General features: G+C 37.0%; 1 protein-coding gene across 6 annotated transcripts in view; it reads right to left on the reverse strand.

Annotated features, from left to right (window-relative positions):
* Positions 1–22,510, reverse strand: part of AKT3 (AKT serine/threonine kinase 3) — a 148,467-nt gene that overhangs the window by 123,764 nt on the left and 2,193 nt on the right. For 5 of the 6 annotated variants that reach the window (XM_057414509.1, XM_057414513.1, XM_057414511.1 and 2 more), the window contains exon 2: positions 11,592–11,746. In XM_057414509.1, the coding sequence (XP_057270492.1) occupies positions 11,592–11,637 (46 nt within the window). In that variant the 5' untranslated portion in view covers positions 11,638–11,746. Of the gene's footprint in view, positions 1–11,591; positions 11,747–22,510 lie in introns of those variants that run through there. The other variant, XM_057414512.1, reaches the window with a different exon arrangement.

A 22,510-nucleotide genomic window follows, 5' to 3' on the forward strand; every position in this document is an offset into this window, starting at 1 on the left:
CAGAGGAATGGGAAGGAGAATCGAAGGAAAGTAATTCCCATGGGTTGAGATAAGAACAGCCAGTAACTAAGGTATAACACAAACCACTACTGCTACCACCAATAATAATAATGATAAGGGAAATACCAAGGGAAGAGAATACAACCGCTCACCACCCACCCATCGATACCCAGCCCGATCAGAGTAGCAGCCTAAGCCCTTCCAGGTAACTGCCCCCAGTTTATAGAGTGGGCATGATGTGCTGTGGTATGGAATACTTCTTTGACTAGTTTGGGTCAGGTGACCTGTCTCTGCTTCCTCCCGGCTTCCCCTCCTCCCTGACAGAGAATGAGACTCAGAAAGTCCTTGTTCAGAGTAAACATTACTGAGCAACAACTAAAAACATCGGTGTTATCAGCGCTGTTCCCAGGCCGAAAGTCAAAACCACAGCACTGCACCAGCTACTAAGAAGGAGAAAAATGACTGCTGCTGCTCAACCCAGGACATCAGTATAAAACTTTCCTCTGCACTACAGCTACAAACATAATGACATCAAGATCTATCAACCACAGATGGCTTTTAGGGAATAAAGTGGATTGCAAGAAAGGAAAGCCTATTAATATGCTACGACTCTCATGCAGGATCATATTTACTACAAAAAATACAGACACCTATTATAATGCAATTTACCAGTGACAATGATTTCACTGAGTATGAAGACCTGGAACTTTCTATCCACTTTATTATAGAGAGATTTTCCTTTTGTAAAGAAAGCTCAGACACACTATGGCCAGCCAGAGAGTAATGCTTTGGCACTCATGTTGCTTCTCAGTAAAAAGACCTTTTTTCTTCCCTTTATTTTACGCATCTTTGGAGTAGTAACTTGTTACCTCTTTTGCAGGAAAATTGATCACAAGAAACCAACACAAATTCATATTTCATGTTCTTAGTTAAGAATAAGTCTAATTATTGAAAAATGATCCTCAAAACCACTCAAAATACCCATTAATATTAGAATTTTTTAGAATGCAACCTTGTTTGAGTGGGTCAAGCTTTTATTATCAAAGTTAATATTTATTATTATTTGCCTATCTACAGCAGATTATTTAATCTCTCACTACCAATACACCAAACATTTGTGGTATTATCTATAAATTACTACACTGACACTCGGGAGGCTGGCACAAAAAAAAAATATGTCACTTGAGCTTTTAAGTAAGTACGTATTGCACAGCTATTATATACCACAAATAATGCACCTTGACCACAACTGCTTCCCTAACTCTTTCTTGGTAGACTAAAAAATATCTACAGCTATCTTCTTGGAGAGGCTGCTGTAGAAAAGTGTTAGAAAGGATCCTGAAGAAAAGCTGGATTGGTTTGGTTTGGTTTGTGGCTTTTTGTCTGTTTGTTATTTTTATTAGAAAAGAGAGCTAGCATTGTGGCTGTGGCAAATGGGAAACTACAAGGTGCCTGAGAACATGACACTCATTCACCATGCAATTTATCTGTCTGGCCTAGTAGCAGCATGGTTGCCCACACTGCTGCACATAACAGCAATTCCCTGTCTCCTTTGGAGCAAGGATGGTTGGATCAAGCGAGGGAGAAGTTCATCAGCCTACATAAGCCTCTTTGTGCCAACAGCAGTTCCACATAAAATCCTATGCATACGGTGTAAATGAAATGTGCAAGATCTTGGCTGTGACTGAAAACCATCCCAAGGGATCCCAATTACAAATGTTTACAGCAAAAATTCATTTCAAATATTCATCGTGCAAGTTGAAATCATAAAGAGCTTGATCATTCTCCAAATTTTGGTATATAACCAAACAAACCCAGAAGTAGGCTTTCAAAGAATGAATTTCAGCCAAAATCTACCCTTACAGGAATTCTATCAAACGTAGCAGAAGCTCTACAGAAAACTCAAGAGGCTTAAAAATTAACATCATCTGAAGTTTCACTGATTGTCCACCAACACAGTATGTATATTCTAAACTCTGAGAGCACTAAATATAAATCTGACCTCCAGTAATACCCAGAAACCAGCAACTCACTAGCCTCAGAGTGTATCACAAGCTTTGGGTGGGGTCTTTTTTTTTTGTTAAAATACTCAGCTTTTGAAGTCTACACCCAAGAGGATTACAAAGCTACTGTATGATTTGGATTAAAGAAACACTCAGTGTTTCAGACATTAGCCATGTCATTATTGTGTTAAAAATTAATGTCTGTTTAAAAACTATAAACACACAGGAATAGGAACTAGCTAACCTCCTGGTGGCATTTTTTAATTCAATCACATTTAGGACTACACAGAGAGTAAACCAGTGGCCCTTTTCTGAACATGAACTTCAAAGAAAACCATCCTGAAATACAAACTAGTTATGCTGCAGTCTGGTCATAGTGTTAAAATAAGTTTTAGGTTCACTTCTATAACGGATTTAGTCCTGCAAAGGTGGGGGCTGCCCCTAGGAGGAAGTTGTCCTGCCCCTCCACACTGCTGCTCATGCATCCCAGCGTGTGCCAGCACTACTGTTTGTGCAGCTACACCATGAGTCAGGTCAGGGAAATGATCCATCTGAAAGTTAGCTAGGAAAATAAAAATAGATTCATTTTCAGCCAAATAAATTTCCTGCTATGATTCACCATGTCACCAGTACAAGCACAAGTGCCAACACAACCAAGCAAGAAGAGGACATGACACTTCCCCCATTTCAGCAACAGCTTCCACTTAACACAAGTTTCAAGTAAACATGGAACTGAATCTATCGGGGGCAAGTTCACAAGCTCCTAATTAAAATACAGTAGTTGCTGCTGTTCCTAAAGATAAGAATAAACTTGTTCAGAAAAGTTTCCAATGTATTAGTCAGCATACATAAACTGGCATGATATTATAAAAGCCAGCACAGTTCAAAACAAAGTGAGTGAATACTAGCTTTAAAGTAAAGCTATCAATGCTGTATGAAAGCATGCTATTTTGTAAGTCTTTTCATATCTGTAAAAGGTATACCACTAATCTATCTGCACGGTTTCGTTGGGTCAAAGAGTATAAGTGGAAGTAGAGATGTTGTCATGTTCCTATGTATTGCTCTCTCAGTGATGGCTGCTCAGATGTTTCCTCCAGTCTCTGGAAGACATTTAGCAAAAAGCCCTAACTTTAAGAACTGATAAAGGACAACTGGGTTTTTGCATCTTATTAATAACTCCTCCTTTTTTGCACCCTAACAGATTTCCCCTCTGCAGCATGTCAAGAAGATAATCAAAACCCAAAAAATCACCATCAGGCTGAACTTCAACTGCCATCAGACTCATTCTGCTTCCCCTATAAACAACTGCATTTTAAAAAGCATGAATATTGAAATGTAAGGCGCTCAGAAGTTTCACAAGGATGAACAGACATTCAGGAAGTCTCTGACGTGAAGTAGACACTATTTCCATTTTACCTGAGAGAAACCGTGACTTAGACGAATTCAAATTAAAATCCACAACACTGACTGCCCAATTTAAGATACTGTTCGCCCAATTGTTTACATAATTTACCATCTTACATGTCTGTCTTTATTACATAGTTATCTGTGAGTTTATCACAAGCAAAAACACAGCACTTGTACAGAGTAGCAATTGGATCTCTCTATGGTGGTGTGGTTCTCATTATCTAGGCCTAGTTAGCAGCCATGTATGTGTTCTGGTTTCAGCAACTTTCTTAGCATGACAATGTTGATAAAAGACCAGCAGGAAGCTATCCCCAGTAAAATTTTCACACTCAGCTGCTCAAATGTGAATAACTGAGGATTACACAGCTTGAAATTTTTGTGCAAAAATGGTGACAACTAATGAAGGTGGGAACTTTCTAATTTTACACAGTTAATATGTTACCATATTGAAACTAACTATTTTTGGGAAGACTACCCCCAAAGGCAAGACAGACAACACTTTGAAAGTGACCTGAATCTATCTTGAAAAAGGGAATGTGTTTTCTTATCAGTATACTGGCATCTGACACATCCATTTCCTACTTTCCTATCAGTTTTAAGAAAGCACTCCTTAAGAAAGCAAACTGTAAATTCAGAACTCACTGTAAACAAGAGGTCAGTTGCAATAATCTGATTACAAAGAAATTTATTTAGATTTATAAAAGCAAACACTGCCCTGATCTGCAAGACAAGTAAACAATAATAACAAAGACTAGCTAGGACACAGGGAGAATACTGAACAGGACTGGAAAAAAATCCGAGGTACATCTACATTACAGGTTAAGAATTTACATCTGAAGTATATCTCCATTATTAACCATTACAAGCTTTGGCTTACACTGTGACTGCACCTCACACATTCCCACTGTCAAGAGGCTCTCAGTTCATAGAAACATGTGACAGGGCGTCCAAAGCAAGCTCTAAAAGCATGCACAGATAGTACAGAAGCCAAAATCTAAGCACCTCTTGAAAGATTTGCTCTGACTGCATTACATTATGTGCTAATGGAAACCTAAGAAATCCTCCCAGCATCAGTCAAGGTCTATGCTTCTGGAACTGAGCAATACTGTTTTACATGCAATTTAGGAAAGAACAAACTGCTCCCAGTAAGCTGAACACTGAATAAATCTCAACTCCTACCACCATCTTCTTTCCATGTTTTGGTGGGAAAACAGCTCCCATCAACAATCAACAGATTGCAGAGAAGCTCATGAAGGGTTAACAAGAGTCTCCAAGAAAACAGAAGGCGACCAAGACAGCACTTGAATGGCTACAAAGCATTCTTCCCTTTTCCTCCACATTCTATCCTATTCATTCCCTAAACCACCATTAGCCTGATCTCTTCCCAAAGTTTTGGTGTTTTTTTTTTGATATCTCAATTTGCAGTCTTAATTGCCTCTTTGATTTTTGTGCCCTAAAACTTTGACTTCTCAGTCCAGTGAAACTCCTTCAGGACCTAGATTCAAGTTACAGCTGTTGACCTTAATAATGCTTTTGAAGATTACAGCAGAGATAGTATAAAAACTGGGTCCCACAGAGGCATAAACTGAATGACCTAGCAGGTACGTTGACTGGCTTTGAAATAAAAGAAAGCACAAAGACTTGGGACATTTGCTGAACTGGCATGAAGGTATATTGAGGGTAGATGATTTTTTAATGAGATATCAAAAGCCCTGGTACTGCAAGCAAGTTATCCTTACACTAATATCATTTTCAATGTGAAAGTGACATAAGCATAAATTAATTTAAGTTTAATCAATGGATTGCAGTATGCCAAAGGTAGTACACAGTGTGACTATTTAAGCTTTAAATAAAAATAAAAAGCAAATTTTATTTAATAGAAAACACGTATCTGGGAAACAGTTCCTCAAAACTGCTCCCCAACAGCAAACTTTTGACATCTGCTGGTCATGCAGTATGTCAAAAAAAATTGCATCTGCCAGGCCATAAGGATTATGAGCGAGAAAGGGACAATGAATTGTTAACACCTTGCTTCCCTAATCCCTGCAACACAGAATGGTAACCATGCTTCTTTAGAAGCATTGCCCTAATGGGTAACAAAGTGGTACGAATAAGAGAAGCCAGCATGAACGGGGAAACCCTTCAGAACCTGAGCAATCAGGCAGCATTCATTATATAGGAAATGGAAAGGAGATAGAAGCATATGTAACATCAGATTATTCAGAACACTCAAGAAACCCAATTGCCTAGGTGTTCTCCTATGTAACAAACAACTTTTTGTCAGGAATAGTAAAAGCATTTTTCTACCACAAAAGTCAGGACACCTGAAAGCCCAAGGCCCAGGGTGATAAGTACCAGGAACAGGCCTTACAAGCCACTGAAAGAATGATATTAAACAGGAATGATGTTTAGATATTAGATAGCTTGTACTGTCATTTTTTCTCTTTGATCATCATGGAGCTGCCTCTTTTAAATTCACATATTTTACTGGAACTTAACAGTAATTCACATTTCCTGTTAGATAGAATTAGAGTAGAAAGATTACAATAAGAAAGGTTTATTTAGTTTCAAGTGGTTCATCAATGAAAACTTTACCTTAAATTACTATTTGCTAAGACAATTAGAAAAAAATAGTTTACATTTCTTCTATTTTATGTAGCAGATGTTCCGAGACAGTCTATTTAAATTTGTCTGCCTTTGAGGTGTGTTAAACTACTCAAATAATTCAGACAATCTGCAAACAAGATTTCTGACAGGTTGTGAATAACACTCAATTAGTTCCATAACTTATGAGATTAATTTTTCAATCAAGGCATTCCTGTCCCCACCAAAAAAAGGAAAAAAACCCACAAACACGTGAACTCAGTCTCCAGTGTGCATTTCCAAAATTAACATCTGTTTGGTCTCAGTTCAACTCTAAAGCCCAATGTCCATTAAATACTTGGTTCTTTTTCTGGATGGGGGGAGAGGGGAAATATATCCAAAGACTGTAAATAATTTGTATTTTAAACAACAACTGTATTGCTACTTGGAACAACAGATACATTCCACTACCCCATTTATTATTCTTGTTTAGTAGATTTAACAACAATAAATATTTTCCACGTGGTTATTTCTTAAAATCCCATGATACCTGCATCATGTCCTGAACTGCAAAAATGAAAACAGATCAGCAAGCAGTTGAGTGAGTCTCATCACAGTGAGTCAAACAAATTCTATAAACTCTATGAGTTTAGAAACACTGACACTACATCAGGTAATTCAGTTCTGGATACTAAGAAATTATAAAAGGCTGTATTTAGGGGAAAAAAAAAAAGAAAAACTTTGAGTGAAAAATGGTATTACAGTATGTCATTGATACACTGTGTAGAGGACAATCTCATTATAGGAAAGCTTCACATCTGGTTTTTAGCACCATTTCATTACATCAAACTTCTTCTGAAGTTACCATGGTTAAGCCAGAGCAATTTTATACTTCAGTTCCCTCTCTATAAAATTAGCATAGTAGTTCTTCCATACTTCAGGTGAGCGTTGTGAGAAAATGAGGACAGGAAAAATTGTGAGATTATATTAAAGTCACCTCCATAAGCAAGTCGGATACACTGTTTATTTAATATAATTTGGGTAAAAATATATTATGTAAGACATGTAAAGATTGCCATAACAAGTAGCATCATCTAATGCAACACACTAAAATGCAGAAGGCCAAACAGAGGTACAGTAACTGAAGTATGAGGACAGAAGCACTGCCTTAAACGGGCAACATTTTGCCTTGTCTTTAAATAGTGATTTTGCCATCTTGCTCTGCAGTACACATTAGGTATATTCTGCCAGATTTAAAAATAAATAAATAAATAAAATACTCATTCAATTAAAAAGTTAGTTGACATGATAAATCTAGAACTGGGTCCTTTAAAATTTACCATCTGTGTCAATTTTTCCTTGGTCCCAAATGATCCTTTAATAGCATGGTAACAAAGATTCTTAAAGCTTTTCATATGTTTAAACTAATTGAAATCTTGTGCACAGGTTATATATAAAGAAATTAGGTTGCAATTAAGCATAGTTATTACTAATTCTTAAATCTAATAGTTGTGACTATTATAGACCACAGACAAGGTCAACTCTACAACTCAGGAAACTTTAGCTTTAAAGAAAAAAAAAATGCTACCTGAATTGTATGCACAAAACCCACTTTTGTAATGACATAGCTCTAATCATACAAAATATGTTCATCCATTTAAAAAAGCAGCTGTTTCCAAACTGATCAATTAAAAACATATCCTTCCTCAGTAAAACATAATTTAGTAAAATCACATTAAGTAAAATTAAAAATACTCTTACAATAATTTAAACAACACTCTGCAAAACATCATGCTTATAAGCAAATCAAAAATGTAAAAGTCATTTCAGCAGCCTTACACTAAGGTACAGTCCTTACACTAAATGCATAAAAGTCAAATATGTGCTTTAACTTCTGCATATCAGCAGCAAGGTTCAGATTATTGTATTCCAGATTTTTAGTCAAGATCACTTCCTTTACACCTGTATGGCATTAGAACGAGAAACACTGGTGTCATCTAAAAAAGAAACTCATAAAGAAAGACAACACATCTCTCTCCTAATATGGCTACAGGAATAACTCGAAAACAGAAAGAAGGAAAAATTATTATCCTCTCTGAAACAAAACACTGAGCCAGTGAACTGCAAGAGCACCCTTGCAGCAGCACAGTGACACAAAGCCATGAGATGCTTGGTTCTTATCACTAGATGTAAGATAGTAAGTCACAGACAACCATACAACCATCCGTACAGTACATTCCTACTCCTCTCTGAGCATCCTGGGCAGAAACCTTGCTCTAAAAGGACTGCTCCACTGGCTCTTCACTTGTACAAGTTCTGATATCTCACAGGGTGTATCTGCATTAGTATTTTAGTTCAGATAAGGAGAGCCCTTTTGCAACCAATCTTCCCATCATCCTAGTTAATGCACTTCCATTTGCTGCCCCACATGAAGCAGCCCCACACTTCACAAACCTGGTTCACAAGATGTACTCCAGGAGCACTGCCAAAGGGCACAGGAGCAAAGAGCAGCCAGTCCAACCTAACATCCACTTCCCTTTGCAAACACCCTGAGTACAGATAGGTATCAGGTCTTCACCCATTATTTCATTCTCTGAATCTGCTCTCACTGGACTACATTACTTGTTCAGGCAGGCCCAGACGCTGCGCTTCAAGGTCTCCTTTCGCCTGGAAGATGAGACCTGACTGCACCTGAGGTTCACTGAGCTTCTCAGCTTTGCTTCCTCTTGGCTTGTGTTTTCTATTGTCCAAAGTTCTCACCTTTCTGCCTATCTCTGCCTGTTTGATCATTCACATATAACAGCTCATTCTTCCTCAGTATCATCTAGTCTCTCACCACATTGAAACTTCTAAAAATTATTCAAAGCCCAAGCATGATCATTCTTAATTAAATAAACTTAATTCTGCACTTTGAGTGCTGGCCAATTTTAAAATAATAATACTTTGATGGGTTCATCATTTAAGCACACAGAAAAACAGAGCATTGAAGCCAACTGTGTAGCATCACATCGGTTCTCCAGTGTTCGACAACAAAGTTAAAAGCTTGCACATAGCCCTCAGCCTTCTATTACTGACATGGATACAGCACTAGTGTTAATAAAGTAAACATTTTCTCAGCGTGTTTCACAGCCATTAAGAATTGTATTGGTGTGCCTTAACACGCCTTGTTTTCCCCAGCCCCTCTCTATCAGAGCCTCATCCAGAAAGATACTCAGCTCAACCTCCAGTACCTTCCTCTCATTCCTACATTCAATTCACACAACCTGCTCTTGTAACAGCCTATAATCTCAGTCAACTGAATGTAGCTGCTGCCCAGGCTCCTTGTCTCCAGCATGTAGGGTTTACAAGTTTTATTTCAAGTTAAATTCAGCCTGGAGCCTCAGACTGAACACTGCACCACACACATGGCTCAGGGCTGTCCAAAGGACCAAACACTGGGGCTGGAGTTCACTAGGTGTCTGCCTGGAGAACAGATCCCATGCTAAGATGCCTCCAACAGAAACCTCGTTTGTACCTACCAGAACCCTGTGAACTGAGCCAATGAGTATCAACTGGGGATGATCACAGAATTCACCTTAAAACTGTAATAGCATGATAACTTGCAGAAGCAGGGCAGCTTTACCCAATCCCACAATGCTTCTGTATACAGAGAGAGAATATTTAGCTGCAAAAATAAGAAGTGTCTACTGAGCATATTTCAACTTTCAGAATTTAGATTAAGGAAAAAAAAAAAGTGCTTGACAACTTCAATCCTCTTGCTTCCAAGCAAGGTCAGGGTAGAAGGTGCAATTGGATGAAATGTGTAATCACTGAATTAAATGCTTACAAAGTCTTGCCATTGGAAAATAATACTGCACTTTTCCTTTTGTTTTCAGAAATAAACAAAACAAATGCTTTAATCCACCAACAACCAGAATAAGTCAGACACAGAAAAATAAGGGCACTATTAAATCTAATGAGAAAAAAAAAAATCCTACTTAAACCTACACAATTACCTATATCAAGAAGGAAAAAAATCTACATTCAAAGTTAATTAAAATAAGGAAAAACAAATGTCATGAAATGTCTTTACTAAGCAAACAGTTACTAGCAAAGCTGACATCGAAATGCCCACTCAGGAGGCTTTTCTTCAATTAATATATAGTAAAAAAGCATGGAGGAAAACCTTTATTTAAGGTTCAGAATTCCAAATATTCAGTAAGACATTGACTTTCATTGGGCATTGTCCTCTTCTGGACCCCAGTGATTAAAGCATGCATGTCCAATGCTCACTGAGTTGATATCAGGGTGTAGCAAGAATGAGTGTTATTACATAAAGGAACTGATGTCAAGAAAATTATTTGGATCATCCTAATCATTCTAATACATTTTAAAGAAATTTAAAGAAATAATAATAAAAAAAGGAAATCAGATACCCAAACTGAGTAAACAGCAGAAGGATGGGAAGGAAAAACAATGTAATATTTTAAATAGTTCCTGTAATGTAAAATTTGATTTGTTGTTAAGTATATACTCCAAAATAGGAAGCAGGCCTTAAGCTTCACACAGTTTAGCCCATTTTTATCTACAAAACCCTTAATGCATCCTGAAGTACAATTTATGCAGGAATAATAACAGAATAATAAACTTTTTCTCTCATCCTCTTGGCTTCTTTGACATTTAATGTCAATCTGCAATAATGATCTTTGTCTTCACACACTGCTGTTGAAACAAAGCATTTCTTTGTAAATTAAAGGGTAATTTTGTTCCCACTATTCCAGTCTAAATCTCTCTGGGCTAGAATCAAAGAAGCTCATGGCATAAATCACCCTGTAATCCAGATCACCTTCTCTCTGCAAGAGAGATGTTCTTTTGGAAATAATCATGTGAGCAACCACAACCCAAAGCAGAACAGCATGAAGCATGGAAGATTTCATCCAAAGTTCATTACATGATACAAATGCCAGATAGTTCTAGAGGTTTCCCTTTCAAAACTTAACATACAGCAATCTTCCCAAATTTGCAAATCACATGCTGACGCATTATAAAGCAACATCTCAAGAATTCACAGGAATTCAAATGTAACAGAAAATCGTATTTTAGACTGGCTTGTAATAAGGAACACATTCTCTTATTATATGGCATCCATGTCTGCAAAGTAATTAGGTGCATGCCTAGCTTTATGCAAGCATTACGTTGATTTTATGGGGACTGCTTGCATCTGCAATACAAGCTGAGCCACAGACTCTAATTTTGGCACAAAGTATCACATCCACAACAGCTTCCAGGCAACCTTCGATTGTGCACCTCTATTGCTACTTCTTCCAGCTGCCACAACAGCCAACTTAGTCCGATACACAGGTGACAGCAGCAACAACAGCAGGTAATTAATGAGTTCAACTTCCTCTTTACTGTCAGTTACCCCTATAAAGAGAGGTACTGCTAAGGGTTAAGTATTAACCAGACCAAGGCCTTTATGGCCATTAATTCCATATGGTCAGATTAGTTTGCTGCAGAACAGAAGACAAATCAAGAATGCTCATATGTGTAGCCATGGAATGCCATTGAGCACAGCATATGGTATGTCAGAAGAACTTTCCATTAAAAGGTAGAACTTACCCCTCTTCTGAACCCAGCCTTCTTTCACAATGGTAACATCGCTCATGATGGCTCCACTCTGAACCCCCAACTCAAAAGAGTACTTCTTTGAGCTCTCAGCTTGTCTGTTTGGCTTCTCTTCTGCAGCTCTTCTCAATTTCTACTGATGAGTCAGCCTGGAAGGAAATATTAGAGAAAGAATTTAAGTCTTTTCTTTCTTTCTCATTTGACAGCCAACAAAAAAGTCTTTGTTGATGTTTTCCACTGACTGAGCTCATATTAAAAATCTGGCTTTTTTTAATTAACCATATAACAGAATCATGTTTCTAGTCTTACAGCACATTTTCCATTGATATTGTAATACTTAAGCAGAACGTGTTAAATTTTAAGTCATATGCCACTTCCATAAAATGCACACAACAGAATTCTCTCATACTAATGCACAGATGCTGATAAATGAAACAATGCTTGTACTCCATCACAGGTCCAACTCAGACCTGTGTCTCCACAGGAGCTTTAACCATTCCCATATTTGTCAGAATCCATGCAACGGACAAGTGGTTCCTCTAGTATGGCTACACTGATCATGTCAAAAGTGCAAGAAAATGGAAGGTTCTGTAAAGGAACTTAAAACCAAAGCCTTAAGTATTATGGACACAGTTATCCTTGTAACTGCTAAGATCTGCAGTAATCAGTTTACTAGCTATGCAATTAAGTTTTTTAATTGAATTAAATAAAAAAAAAGTAAAGGCTACAGAAATATAATATTCTTCCTAATTCCACTATAAATGCATTATAGCCGATATAAATCCTTAATTTATACAAGTTTTTAAAAGAGAGCATCACGTGTGAATATGTGAACTAAACCACTTCTTACAAGCACAAATTAGCCAAAAAAGCTGATGTTTCATTTATGAAACGGAGAGTTCATTCCAGCAAGACTTTAAGCCAGGCAGTGACAAGAGTGCTCTTTTCCCTACAAAGTTCAGCTTGTGGCAGACAGACGGGAAGTTAGCCCTGAACAGGACAAGCCACTCTCAGAAGCCACAACCCCCTCTTCTGACCACCTCACACCCAGAGTACTTAACAGCTGTGAAGAAGAGATAAATAGCACTACAATCAAGTAGGAAGAGAAGCCAGAGGTAGGAGAGGTTTCCTTTTGCCAGCAGACTGCCTTTCCCCTCCATCCTTCAAAATGAAGAGGAGCATTCAAATAACACTCATCTAGAAACGGGTGGGAAGCGAGGAAAAGGGGTTTCTCTGGTGGTGGAGGAACACCGTTCTATCACCGTACAGACAGAAGCATGTGCGTACACCCTGCTAGCACAGAACAGAAACCTGCACACCAGTTTAGTACTACTGAATGCAGCACATACGTATCCATTTAGAAGACTGACCAACAAATGTAAATGTAATAGAAACAAACAGGACTGTGCTGGAAGCAGTCTGTGCAATGAATGGAGAAAGAACTGGGGAATAAATACTTTTAATCCAGCCAAGTACAGGGTGAAAATTTGGCCATTACACACATGCACATTATTTTTATTATCATTTGAAAAAACATGTATTTGCAGCACACAGCAGCTAGATGGAAGGCTACCTCTGTACGGACGCTGTGCTGTGCAAAACAAAACTTGGTATGAGTAGTTTTTTCAAGTGGTATGCAACAAAAAATGCAGTACAACCTGATTTTACAGAAACCCTGAAGAGTGTCCATTTTACAGCTTTGCCTTCACCAAACTATTTTTTCAAATACATGCAATAGCTTAGCTGCATAAAACTAAAAACCACAGTGCTAAATTCATTAATACTGCAAAGTTTAAGTAATATTGAATACTTTGTCCCTGAGACACCGCCACAGCACCGGCAGGTATGACCTATGCAGGTGATGCACAGCATCTTGCATTGGCATCATACCCTGGTGGGTCTAAAAGGACACCAGACACCTGTGCATATGCTACTGAGCCCTGCCTTAAGACTTAATATTGTTCAAGCTTTCGTAAGAGTTAAAATGTTAGATACAAGGTTTTGGAAGGATGTGAGTGCTTCATTACTGTTAACTGATCTCACTAGCTGTTTAGACTTTGTCTTATTTAAGTCAGAATAGCAGAAATAACCAGAACATGCATTTCCACATCCTTCACCTTACCAGTGTGAAAGTTATTTTCTGGGTCATACATTATCAGAACCTTTATCTGCACACTTCAAATTAGAGATAAGCAAGTCTATCAGCTGTGAATGGAAACAGACCCCAGCAGATTGACACGACTGAAAGCTGGCTGCAGTCTTGCCATTCTGGATCACCACAGCTCTTAGTACAAACACACAAATCTTTACAAAGCTATAGGTGAGGGTCAGACAGCTGTGACCTAAAAGCAGCTGTTCTGTGAAGGAAGTGTAAGCACATCAGTATCCAAATATCGGACTTAAGTTTGATTTCCCTACAAGACTTTCACTGCATTCTTTAGGAAGTGTTCCCAGGTGGCTTTTTTTATTTCCAACTATAAAGACAAAAGAAGCAATGTAACACATAGTACTTAGCTTGGGCTGGCATATGCTGCAGTATGTTTTAGCCTTTTGGAAAATTTAAGTGCACTAATTTATTCTTATTGGTAGAGACTATGCTGTAAGAAATGAACTTCTGTACTTGGTAGCAATAACCTTGTCTGCTCACATACTGGTCACTAAGACCTTGATTTCAGTAGATGCCCAGTTTTAATGAATGAATTTATGCTTAAAGCTCCCTATTTACCCACTGATTACAAAATCTGATCTGTGACTGATTTTCATATCAGTGTCCTAATAACCTCAGGTGTATGTCTGTAGGACTGCAGCCCACCCATCACTTGTACTACTGTACTGAACTTTGAACAAACTCACCAAAATACAAAAATCAGAAAAATAGGGTGACAAAACTGAATTATCTCCAGTTTAGCTTCACAATATTAAGAGGAACAATTCTAGAATTATCAGCAGTTGTATGGTTATATTGATTGCTCTCTTAATGAGTAATTAAAAGTCAAAATGAATTATACAGGAAACTGAAGGAGATAAAATTGAAACATTAAAAGACTAATGAAAATAAAGGTTATATGTTCACACTACACTTTCAAGAAGCCATTATAAGCATCTGTAGTATTATCCCTTATTAAATTCCTCTGAGGCTTTCTAAAAGCTGTATTCCTTTACCTCGAAAGCCCCTCAGCAATGCTCTGAAAGAGATTTTGGAGAATTACTTCTTATTATGACAAAAATTGACCTTCATAAAAAATAGTCATACAGAAACTTTCTTCCCTAAAGATAAAGCATTGGCTATAGATGTAAAGGAGTTGCTTGCAACATGCAGAACAAGAACTCTCACATGAAAAATAGCATTTCATCTATAGTTCAACCATTTCTAGAAAAGCTAGAGATATGTTTATTCTGCACAGCTGGCACAGAACTTAAATACTTGTTAGCAATCAACTCTGCTCTCCCGAGGTGCTTCAAGATTCAGCAGCTGGTATATAATTTTTACAGTTTCCCTTATTGCTATAATATGAACCCACAGAAGTACGGAAAAAATGTGTAAGAACTGAATTTGAAGATACTTTGCATTCCAGCTGCTTCCTACATGGAAAAACTTGATTTTTATATATGTTCCAGGAACAGAAGAACAGGTTAGATTGCCCTTTTCTTTTCCCCCTTGTTATCAAACAGAACTTTGAAGATACTTTTCCAGCAGCGTACAGTGTGTATTCTGCAGACAGTATCAGAAAATCATATATATGTATAATACACACAAGAACCTACTGTCTATATGCTTTATGGTGCAAATGTCAAAATTTACTCCATCACAGCCAGTCATATGAAGAAAACACCTGGGGTTTTCTGGATCTGGTAAAAAGCAGTAACACTCCTTTCTTCTTTGGAAAGCTATTAAGCCACATTTATAGTGTTAGACGAAACAATTCAGCACACTTCTAAAGAGCTGGTATTACACTTCTAAGTTCCTATCTCTAGAGGTTGCAAAGGCATCTTTTTTGAACAAAGATTAAGTAGAAACTATTAGATGCAAAAGAGTTATAGATCCCTCTGCCAAGGCTCACAGTTTTCCCAAGCCATGGTGAAAACTAGCTAGCTCCTTTTCAGTTTTCATCTTGAACTTTAACAGTAACAGAAATACAGAGAAGAACCAGCTCACTTCACAATGAGGGACTGTAAGACCAACCATTATAAGCTGAGTAATGGACCATTCGGTAGGAAGATGCCTTTTCCTCGACTTGTATTTTTAAATTAAAGGAGGCTCTCGTGCCCATCACAGCAGTCAGACACCTCCACAGACCCAGTGGATATGGAGAAGCAAAGAAATCCCATCTAAGCAGGACTAAAAACAGTGGTTCAGGTCTACACTTAACAACCACTAGGTGCAAGTGAATAATCATCAAGATTCCTAAGAACAGACAACACCCCCTTGGAATCCGGGCATCCTCCATTTCCCATGTGACAAGAGACAGCTGAGTAAAGAAGACAGTGCCCATAAATTCAGTGTAAATTGTATGATTCAGGTCTCTGTTGTAAGAACTTTCATAAACACAGGCTCCTACTTTCAACAATTTGGGAGCTGAGAAAAAACAGGTAACTCTCACATTTACCAATTCAAGTTATCAGAAAGAATACCAACAGTACCAGTTTCAGTGCTTCCAGAAACTATACCTATAGCTTCTTGTAGAATTATCAACTTAGTAGTTCATCCAACCTTATTCTCTCAATATAAGGGAACCAACCTCTTCCCTTTTTACAAGTAATCATTTGTTTAATAAAATGTTTGGGTAAAAAAAAAAAAAAACAAACCAACAAAAACCCAACAAAACAGCAAGTGAATCTTTGTGATTCACTTTGCCTGACTCACTGAGATTCTTTGGTCCTCAGCGTAAGCAGAGCCAAATCTCATCATCTCCATCTCCTTATTTCTCAGAAAGGTAACTGAAAAATGTTGTGTATGCACACAAAACACATGCTACCAAAAAAAGCAGCTCTCAGTCATCCTCTAGAGGCTTCCATCACACGTTTGCTTCCCTGCTTTGGGGGCTTTTTTTTTTTTTTTGTAGCAGATCAAGCTCTTAAGAGGTTTTCTCAAATCTGAGTTTGAGTCCTCCAAGACAACCAAACAGGCTGCAACTGTCTCCAGTGCCAGCTGCAGTCACAGAGCAAGGAATTCAAAAGACTCTAAACTAAAAACAGAGCTGTCTTTAGAATTGGAAGCTGAGATCCAAGTTTTATTTATATGAAAAATGCATGCATATCCTCTTCCCCTACCCAAGTTGTTATCTGAAGTCTGGTCAAACAATTAGAGGATATATTGCACATCATCAAAATTTACACAAAAGACTACAATGTAGAACAGAGATTGCTACAAAACCCACTAAATCAAGTTAGCCCATCAAGCTAATGGAAGAATCACGTTCAGTTGAATGTTTTATCTAAAAAGTATAGAGTATTCACACAGCCTTTTACGAACTCTCTATTCTGGCTATTCTTGAAATAGAGCAGAATAGATCACGTCCATTTTTACAATCTTAGGAAAGACTGATTCTGACTCATTTCAATACTACCACTCCATAGACTAAGAAAAAGGAACCTTGGAGCAGAAAGCATCTGTCCAACATTACAATCAATTTAAAAAAAAAACAAAAAAAACAAAACATGAACTGGCTTGACAAGACAAAGGACTCAAAAAAACAGGAATATTAAAAGAGAATAGATCCTAAGTTTGTAAAACAGTAATCTTTATGTATGCACAAGTAAGACACTTAAAGATACCCCTAAATACTAAATAGAAATGTTCATACTTTAGAAATTTTAAAACAAATGCAAAAATTAAAAAAAAATCTCCAAGATAGGCATTGCAAATAATTTTTAAATTGTATTTTGTACTAAAATCCTCAATGTCTTCAAGAATATTGGTATTAAAAGTTTAGTAACAACTTTATTTCTTAACCCTTGACTTGGAATAATGAGGGAAATAATAGGGAAATGGAACTGCCTACACCCTGTGGTAAGAAAAAACAACATACTTCGGAAAAGATAAACAGCTTTTTAAAGCACGCTTACGTGTATGCTTTGTGCCTTAATATTTTCAGTGTTCTATTTTCATTTTCAGTATGTCAAAGAGCTGCACATAACTAAAATATGCCTAAATAAGAGACCACAGGCACACTGTATTAATATACATATGAGATGTTTTATTTAGAGTCTGCAAAACTGAAGAAGTTTATCAGGAAAGAAACCATCATTCGTATTTCTTTTCCTATTATAATGACAAAGCAAGTTATTTTAAGGGACAAAGGTATAATTAAAGGTGAACAAAGCCACCCCTGCCTTTGTTTACCAAGGTATGAAGGAAGTTTCTAAATGTAACTAAATTGTTCCTTCAGAATCCCAGGTGAAACATTAACAACCCATTGTTTTGCGTTGTGTTTATTGACAAAAATGCTTCAAATCCTTTTTGTCCCCCTCCCAACCACATAAAACAATAGCTGAAAATCAGACAGAAGCAGAGTGGTAAAACATGTAGAGTATAGGTCTGAAATTTAACCAAAGAATACATTTAAAGTAGAAAAGGTGAAGGGAGGGCTAGAGTTACACATAAAAATTAAAAAAAAAAAAAAAGAAAAAAGAAGTTACTGAGACTATGAACTTGGGAGAGTTATGAGACTTAAAGCAAGTGAAATCAAGGATTAGCTGAGCTGAGTATCACAACTATGATAATGTTATTCCCCTTAATACTTCAAAATACATGTAATAACTTTAGCTGAGAATTACTGTAGAAATACTAATTCTTGCCTTTTCAAGATGAAGTCCCTTTTCCCTTTATTACTAAATTACTAAATTTCTTAAAGTTCAGTAATGACTCAAAACCCAAGCAGAATTAAACCCAAGTTCCATATGTTCAAAACAAACAAAAATTGGCTTTCTATCTCTAGGATAATCCATATAAAAGGAAATCTGGTTTTCAAAAGTTTAAACACCCTAGAAATTCCTATTCATTCTGAAATTAGGGATTTTAATAGGTGTCTTCAAGAGATACAAAATAAAAGTTTCATTAAGTTCTTATATTTAATTATTTGTATAGCAGTAACTTCTCTACAGCACAACATCATATTATGCATAAAACACAAAGCAATGTTGGAGGTAATAAAAAACAGAAGTATGTGAAGTGCTCCAAGTAACAAGAGAAGTAAAGCATGGAGATAAAAATGTGTTCTCAAACTATTAATATCAAAGACAGAAAAAGTTCAATGACATGTCTACCAAGTAGCTTTCTTTTAAACTTATAGTAGGATTTATTTATTATCTGGATATAGAACAAATTAAATTCTGAATTGCCTTGCAACAGTAGGTATGAGCTTTGTGCTTCTTTCCTACAAAGGAGTCAAACATTTCTGCAACTTACTAATTGCCAAATACTGACACTGCGATATATTACTAGAACATGGTCAACTTCTAACCTAAAAGCTTTGGATCTTCTTGTTCACCCTCAACAGGCATTATTGTCATCAACTTGCAGTCTGAATTTCCTTAGCACGGAAGGAATTCTCTACAACCTTAAATGAAGATTGTGTATTTTTCAAAGGTATACTACTGCTTACACACATTTAAAGCTAGATGCAGAGCTCACCAGATGAAGGTCTTCCACAAATGTTACACGAAAACTCAGATTACATGAAACAAGCATGCAACCTTAACTCTCTGCCTCAAAGTATATCAATACAATTAGAAAAAGATACAATTTTTATAAAACTTCCCAAGGCAGGCTGCACCCTCATCTCGAAAAGCACATTAAATCCTTAGGGGACCAAAAAAAAAAAATAATTATGTGGGTTGGCAGAAATTGTTTTGCAAGACTGTGGGACTCAACTGAGAAATACTGTATTAATTCTGTGGTTCTAAATCAGTGTATAAGTAGTTTTTGACTGTTGGGCACTGCTGCCATTCCACACCTACAAAAAGGCAAGACCACTGATCTCAGTGAAGCTGAAGCAAGCACTTCATCTCTGCTCCTACTACAGGAGGCACTTGAATAACTTCAGGACATGGACAACACAGGGAAGTCTGACAAACATGCTGTCAATATATTCAGACATCTATATGAAATGCTCAGGTCACAGTTGCATTTGTAAGGGAATTTAAAAATTACTACTGTTCTTTTGTCAGGATATTACAGTGGAAAAACAAATTACAGAGCAACAACTTGTTCTTAATGCTATTTTTGATCAGGATGACTCACACCTAGACACATAGAAATACATGGAGAAAGAGGACTGGCCAAGATGGACTCAACATATATTTCGATATTTAAGCTAAACATAGCAAGGTTTGACAGAAGTATCATCAAAAAATCAAATAAACATTTAAAGTGACCAGAAGTATGCATCTTCATATACCGAAGCCAAAAATGCTTACCCTCCTTGACAGTAACATTTAATAATACTCAATCGGGGGGGGGAGGGGGGGTGTCTGAAGATTTTTCCTTTTTAAGTATTATCTTTGCCACAGCTTTCCACTAGAGCTGAACAAGACCTTTACATAAGAAAAAGACAAAAAGTATCTTTTTGAAACCCATGCCATGCGTCCAAACTACATGAATGCCCATACTTAACACTGATCTAGAGCTGTAGAACAAGGACAAAATGCCAACTAATTGGCTACTACACCCTTGCATTTTCTGCAATCTGTTTCTTAGTATGTATTAGTGATTTGTCTAAATAAGCTTCATTTATAAACTCTTCATATAGGTAGCCCAGAATGTTGTCCATACAGTTAGTCAAAATGAAAATATAAACCAAAACTTTAAAGATTACTTTTTATACTATGTGAAACACTAAAAAGTTAACTTTTACATTCGATGTTTTATTATTTGCCAGTAGGTTTTGGTTTCTCTGACTTAAACATTTCCCTTTTTTAAAAAAAAAACAAAAAAAAACAAAAAAAAACCCACAGCACTTTGAATCAGCTTTTCCATTTACTATGTAACTTATCTTTACAAAATAATCTCTTCTACACCACACCAACTTGTTACAAAGAAGAGTAACTACTGCAACACATTTACCAAGGAGACCTTGTGATTCTGGGGAAGTCTCTTCTGGACAAGAGCAAAGATACTGGTGGACAAGAGAGGTTCTCACCGAAAACACACCTTTCCTCACAAGCAATGCAGAGCTCCCTGAAGCACAGGCTGCGCTAGGAAGTATCACCTGCACCACCCCCCCCCACACCCCCCCCCCCCAGTATTCTTATTCTTATTAGGCATATCCTAACAGAATGAGAATCTGAGATGACACAGGTTAATCTAATACTCTAGAATGGTTTTAAAGGGCACTTCAGTTGGCAATCCTTTCTTATCAAAACAGTACAAAATTGTGTTGGAAATTTCATACAAATACTGAAAATAAAAGCAATGTTTTAATGTTAAACAAAACTCACGGATGCACACATTTAACTATTCCCCTATTCATGAATTGTTGTTGTTTGCAATAGAAGGACTGCACACTTCAAACAGAATGTTTGGTTTATTAGTTGGGAAAAAGAGAACAGAGAGCTTTTGGCATAAAGGCAACACACAAATACAGTTACAGTACAGTGCATTGCTTTTAATACGTATAATCTATGCATTATCCATATCAAAATGGAAAAATGGTACAAGAAAGTTTTCACTCAGTGTGTTTCAGTGTCTTTCCCCTCTCCAGTGACAATTAAAATTAGAAGCCCAAGCCACAGAAGATGCCAAGGAATACTGGGTCTCTGTCACAAAACTCAAGGAAAGCTTGTCACCACGGCCACCTCCCCCTGTTGCATTAAGGACAAAATGACACTATAACCAAATACAGTTATGAAGAAATAGTTATATCTTTTTTATACTAAGAACAGCACAGAGATTTCAAATGTATTTTAACAGGAATCACTGAAGTAGCGGCATCATTCCTTCCAAAACAATTGGGCATTTAAAAATCATTCAGCAAGAACTGCTTCCTGGGTACAGAAATGATTATTCAACAGGTCTCTTCAAATTGGGAAAATGTGCATGCAGAAAGTGAATGAACACCCAATGAATCAGTGTTAGACAAATTCCAAGTAGTCTGAAGGAACCTTTAGTTACTATACAAACTTCAGACACATGCTTTTTCAAACTGTAGTCAGAAGTCAAGATATGGTTTATGGTAACATCTTGCAGTCAGAAGCTTGGGTTATGAACAATAGCAGAATCCTAGTAAGTGATTTTACATTAAGCTTAAAGGAAAAAAAAAAAAAAACAACACCAAGACATTTTCCCTTTCACAAAGCATTTCTTACATTGTCAAAATGTCAACATTTTCTAGTGCAAATTAATGCCATTCAATCCTTAAAACTGCACCTACTTCAACTGGGGCAAAGTGCAAACTAGTACTTGTCTGAATTATCAATAGCTTCCTGCAAAACAGCTGCTTTTTCTTAAAAACATCATCTTCCCCCAAAACAAATGAGGGAGTAAACCACTGAAATACTGCTTTCCATGAACCTCTTTATGAAACTACGGTGACTACTGAATTCATTCAAACCTAGTCAAAGTAAGTAGGAATACACTGTAGAATAAACTATCACAACCAAGACAGTCTTGTTAATATTACCTGTGTACACGCACGTACCATGCACTTATATTACATCAGAAAATGTGTTATTCAAATGTTATGTGTAGCCTTCTAGGAAACAGAGATATGTTCTTATCTCTCCAGTTTTTTGTTGGCCCTTACTTGAACTTGACTTACTGGCTGCATCCAAGCAAAATATATCCACATGAACTATAAAGTTAGCAACCCAATCCAATTAAAGATATTGGGGTCAATGTAAACGCTCCTGCCAAAAAGGCACAGAACGAAACAGCCCTACAAACAGAATCTTATTAAGCAGAGCACTTACTTTAA

Source organism: Pezoporus wallicus, unplaced genomic scaffold (assembly GCF_028554395.1).
Source record: "Pezoporus wallicus isolate ANWC-B61680 ecotype Strahan unplaced genomic scaffold, APGP_CSIRO_Pwel_v1 contig_8042, whole genome shotgun sequence".
NCBI classification, from domain to species: Eukaryota; Metazoa; Chordata; class Aves; order Psittaciformes; family Psittacidae; genus Pezoporus; species Pezoporus wallicus.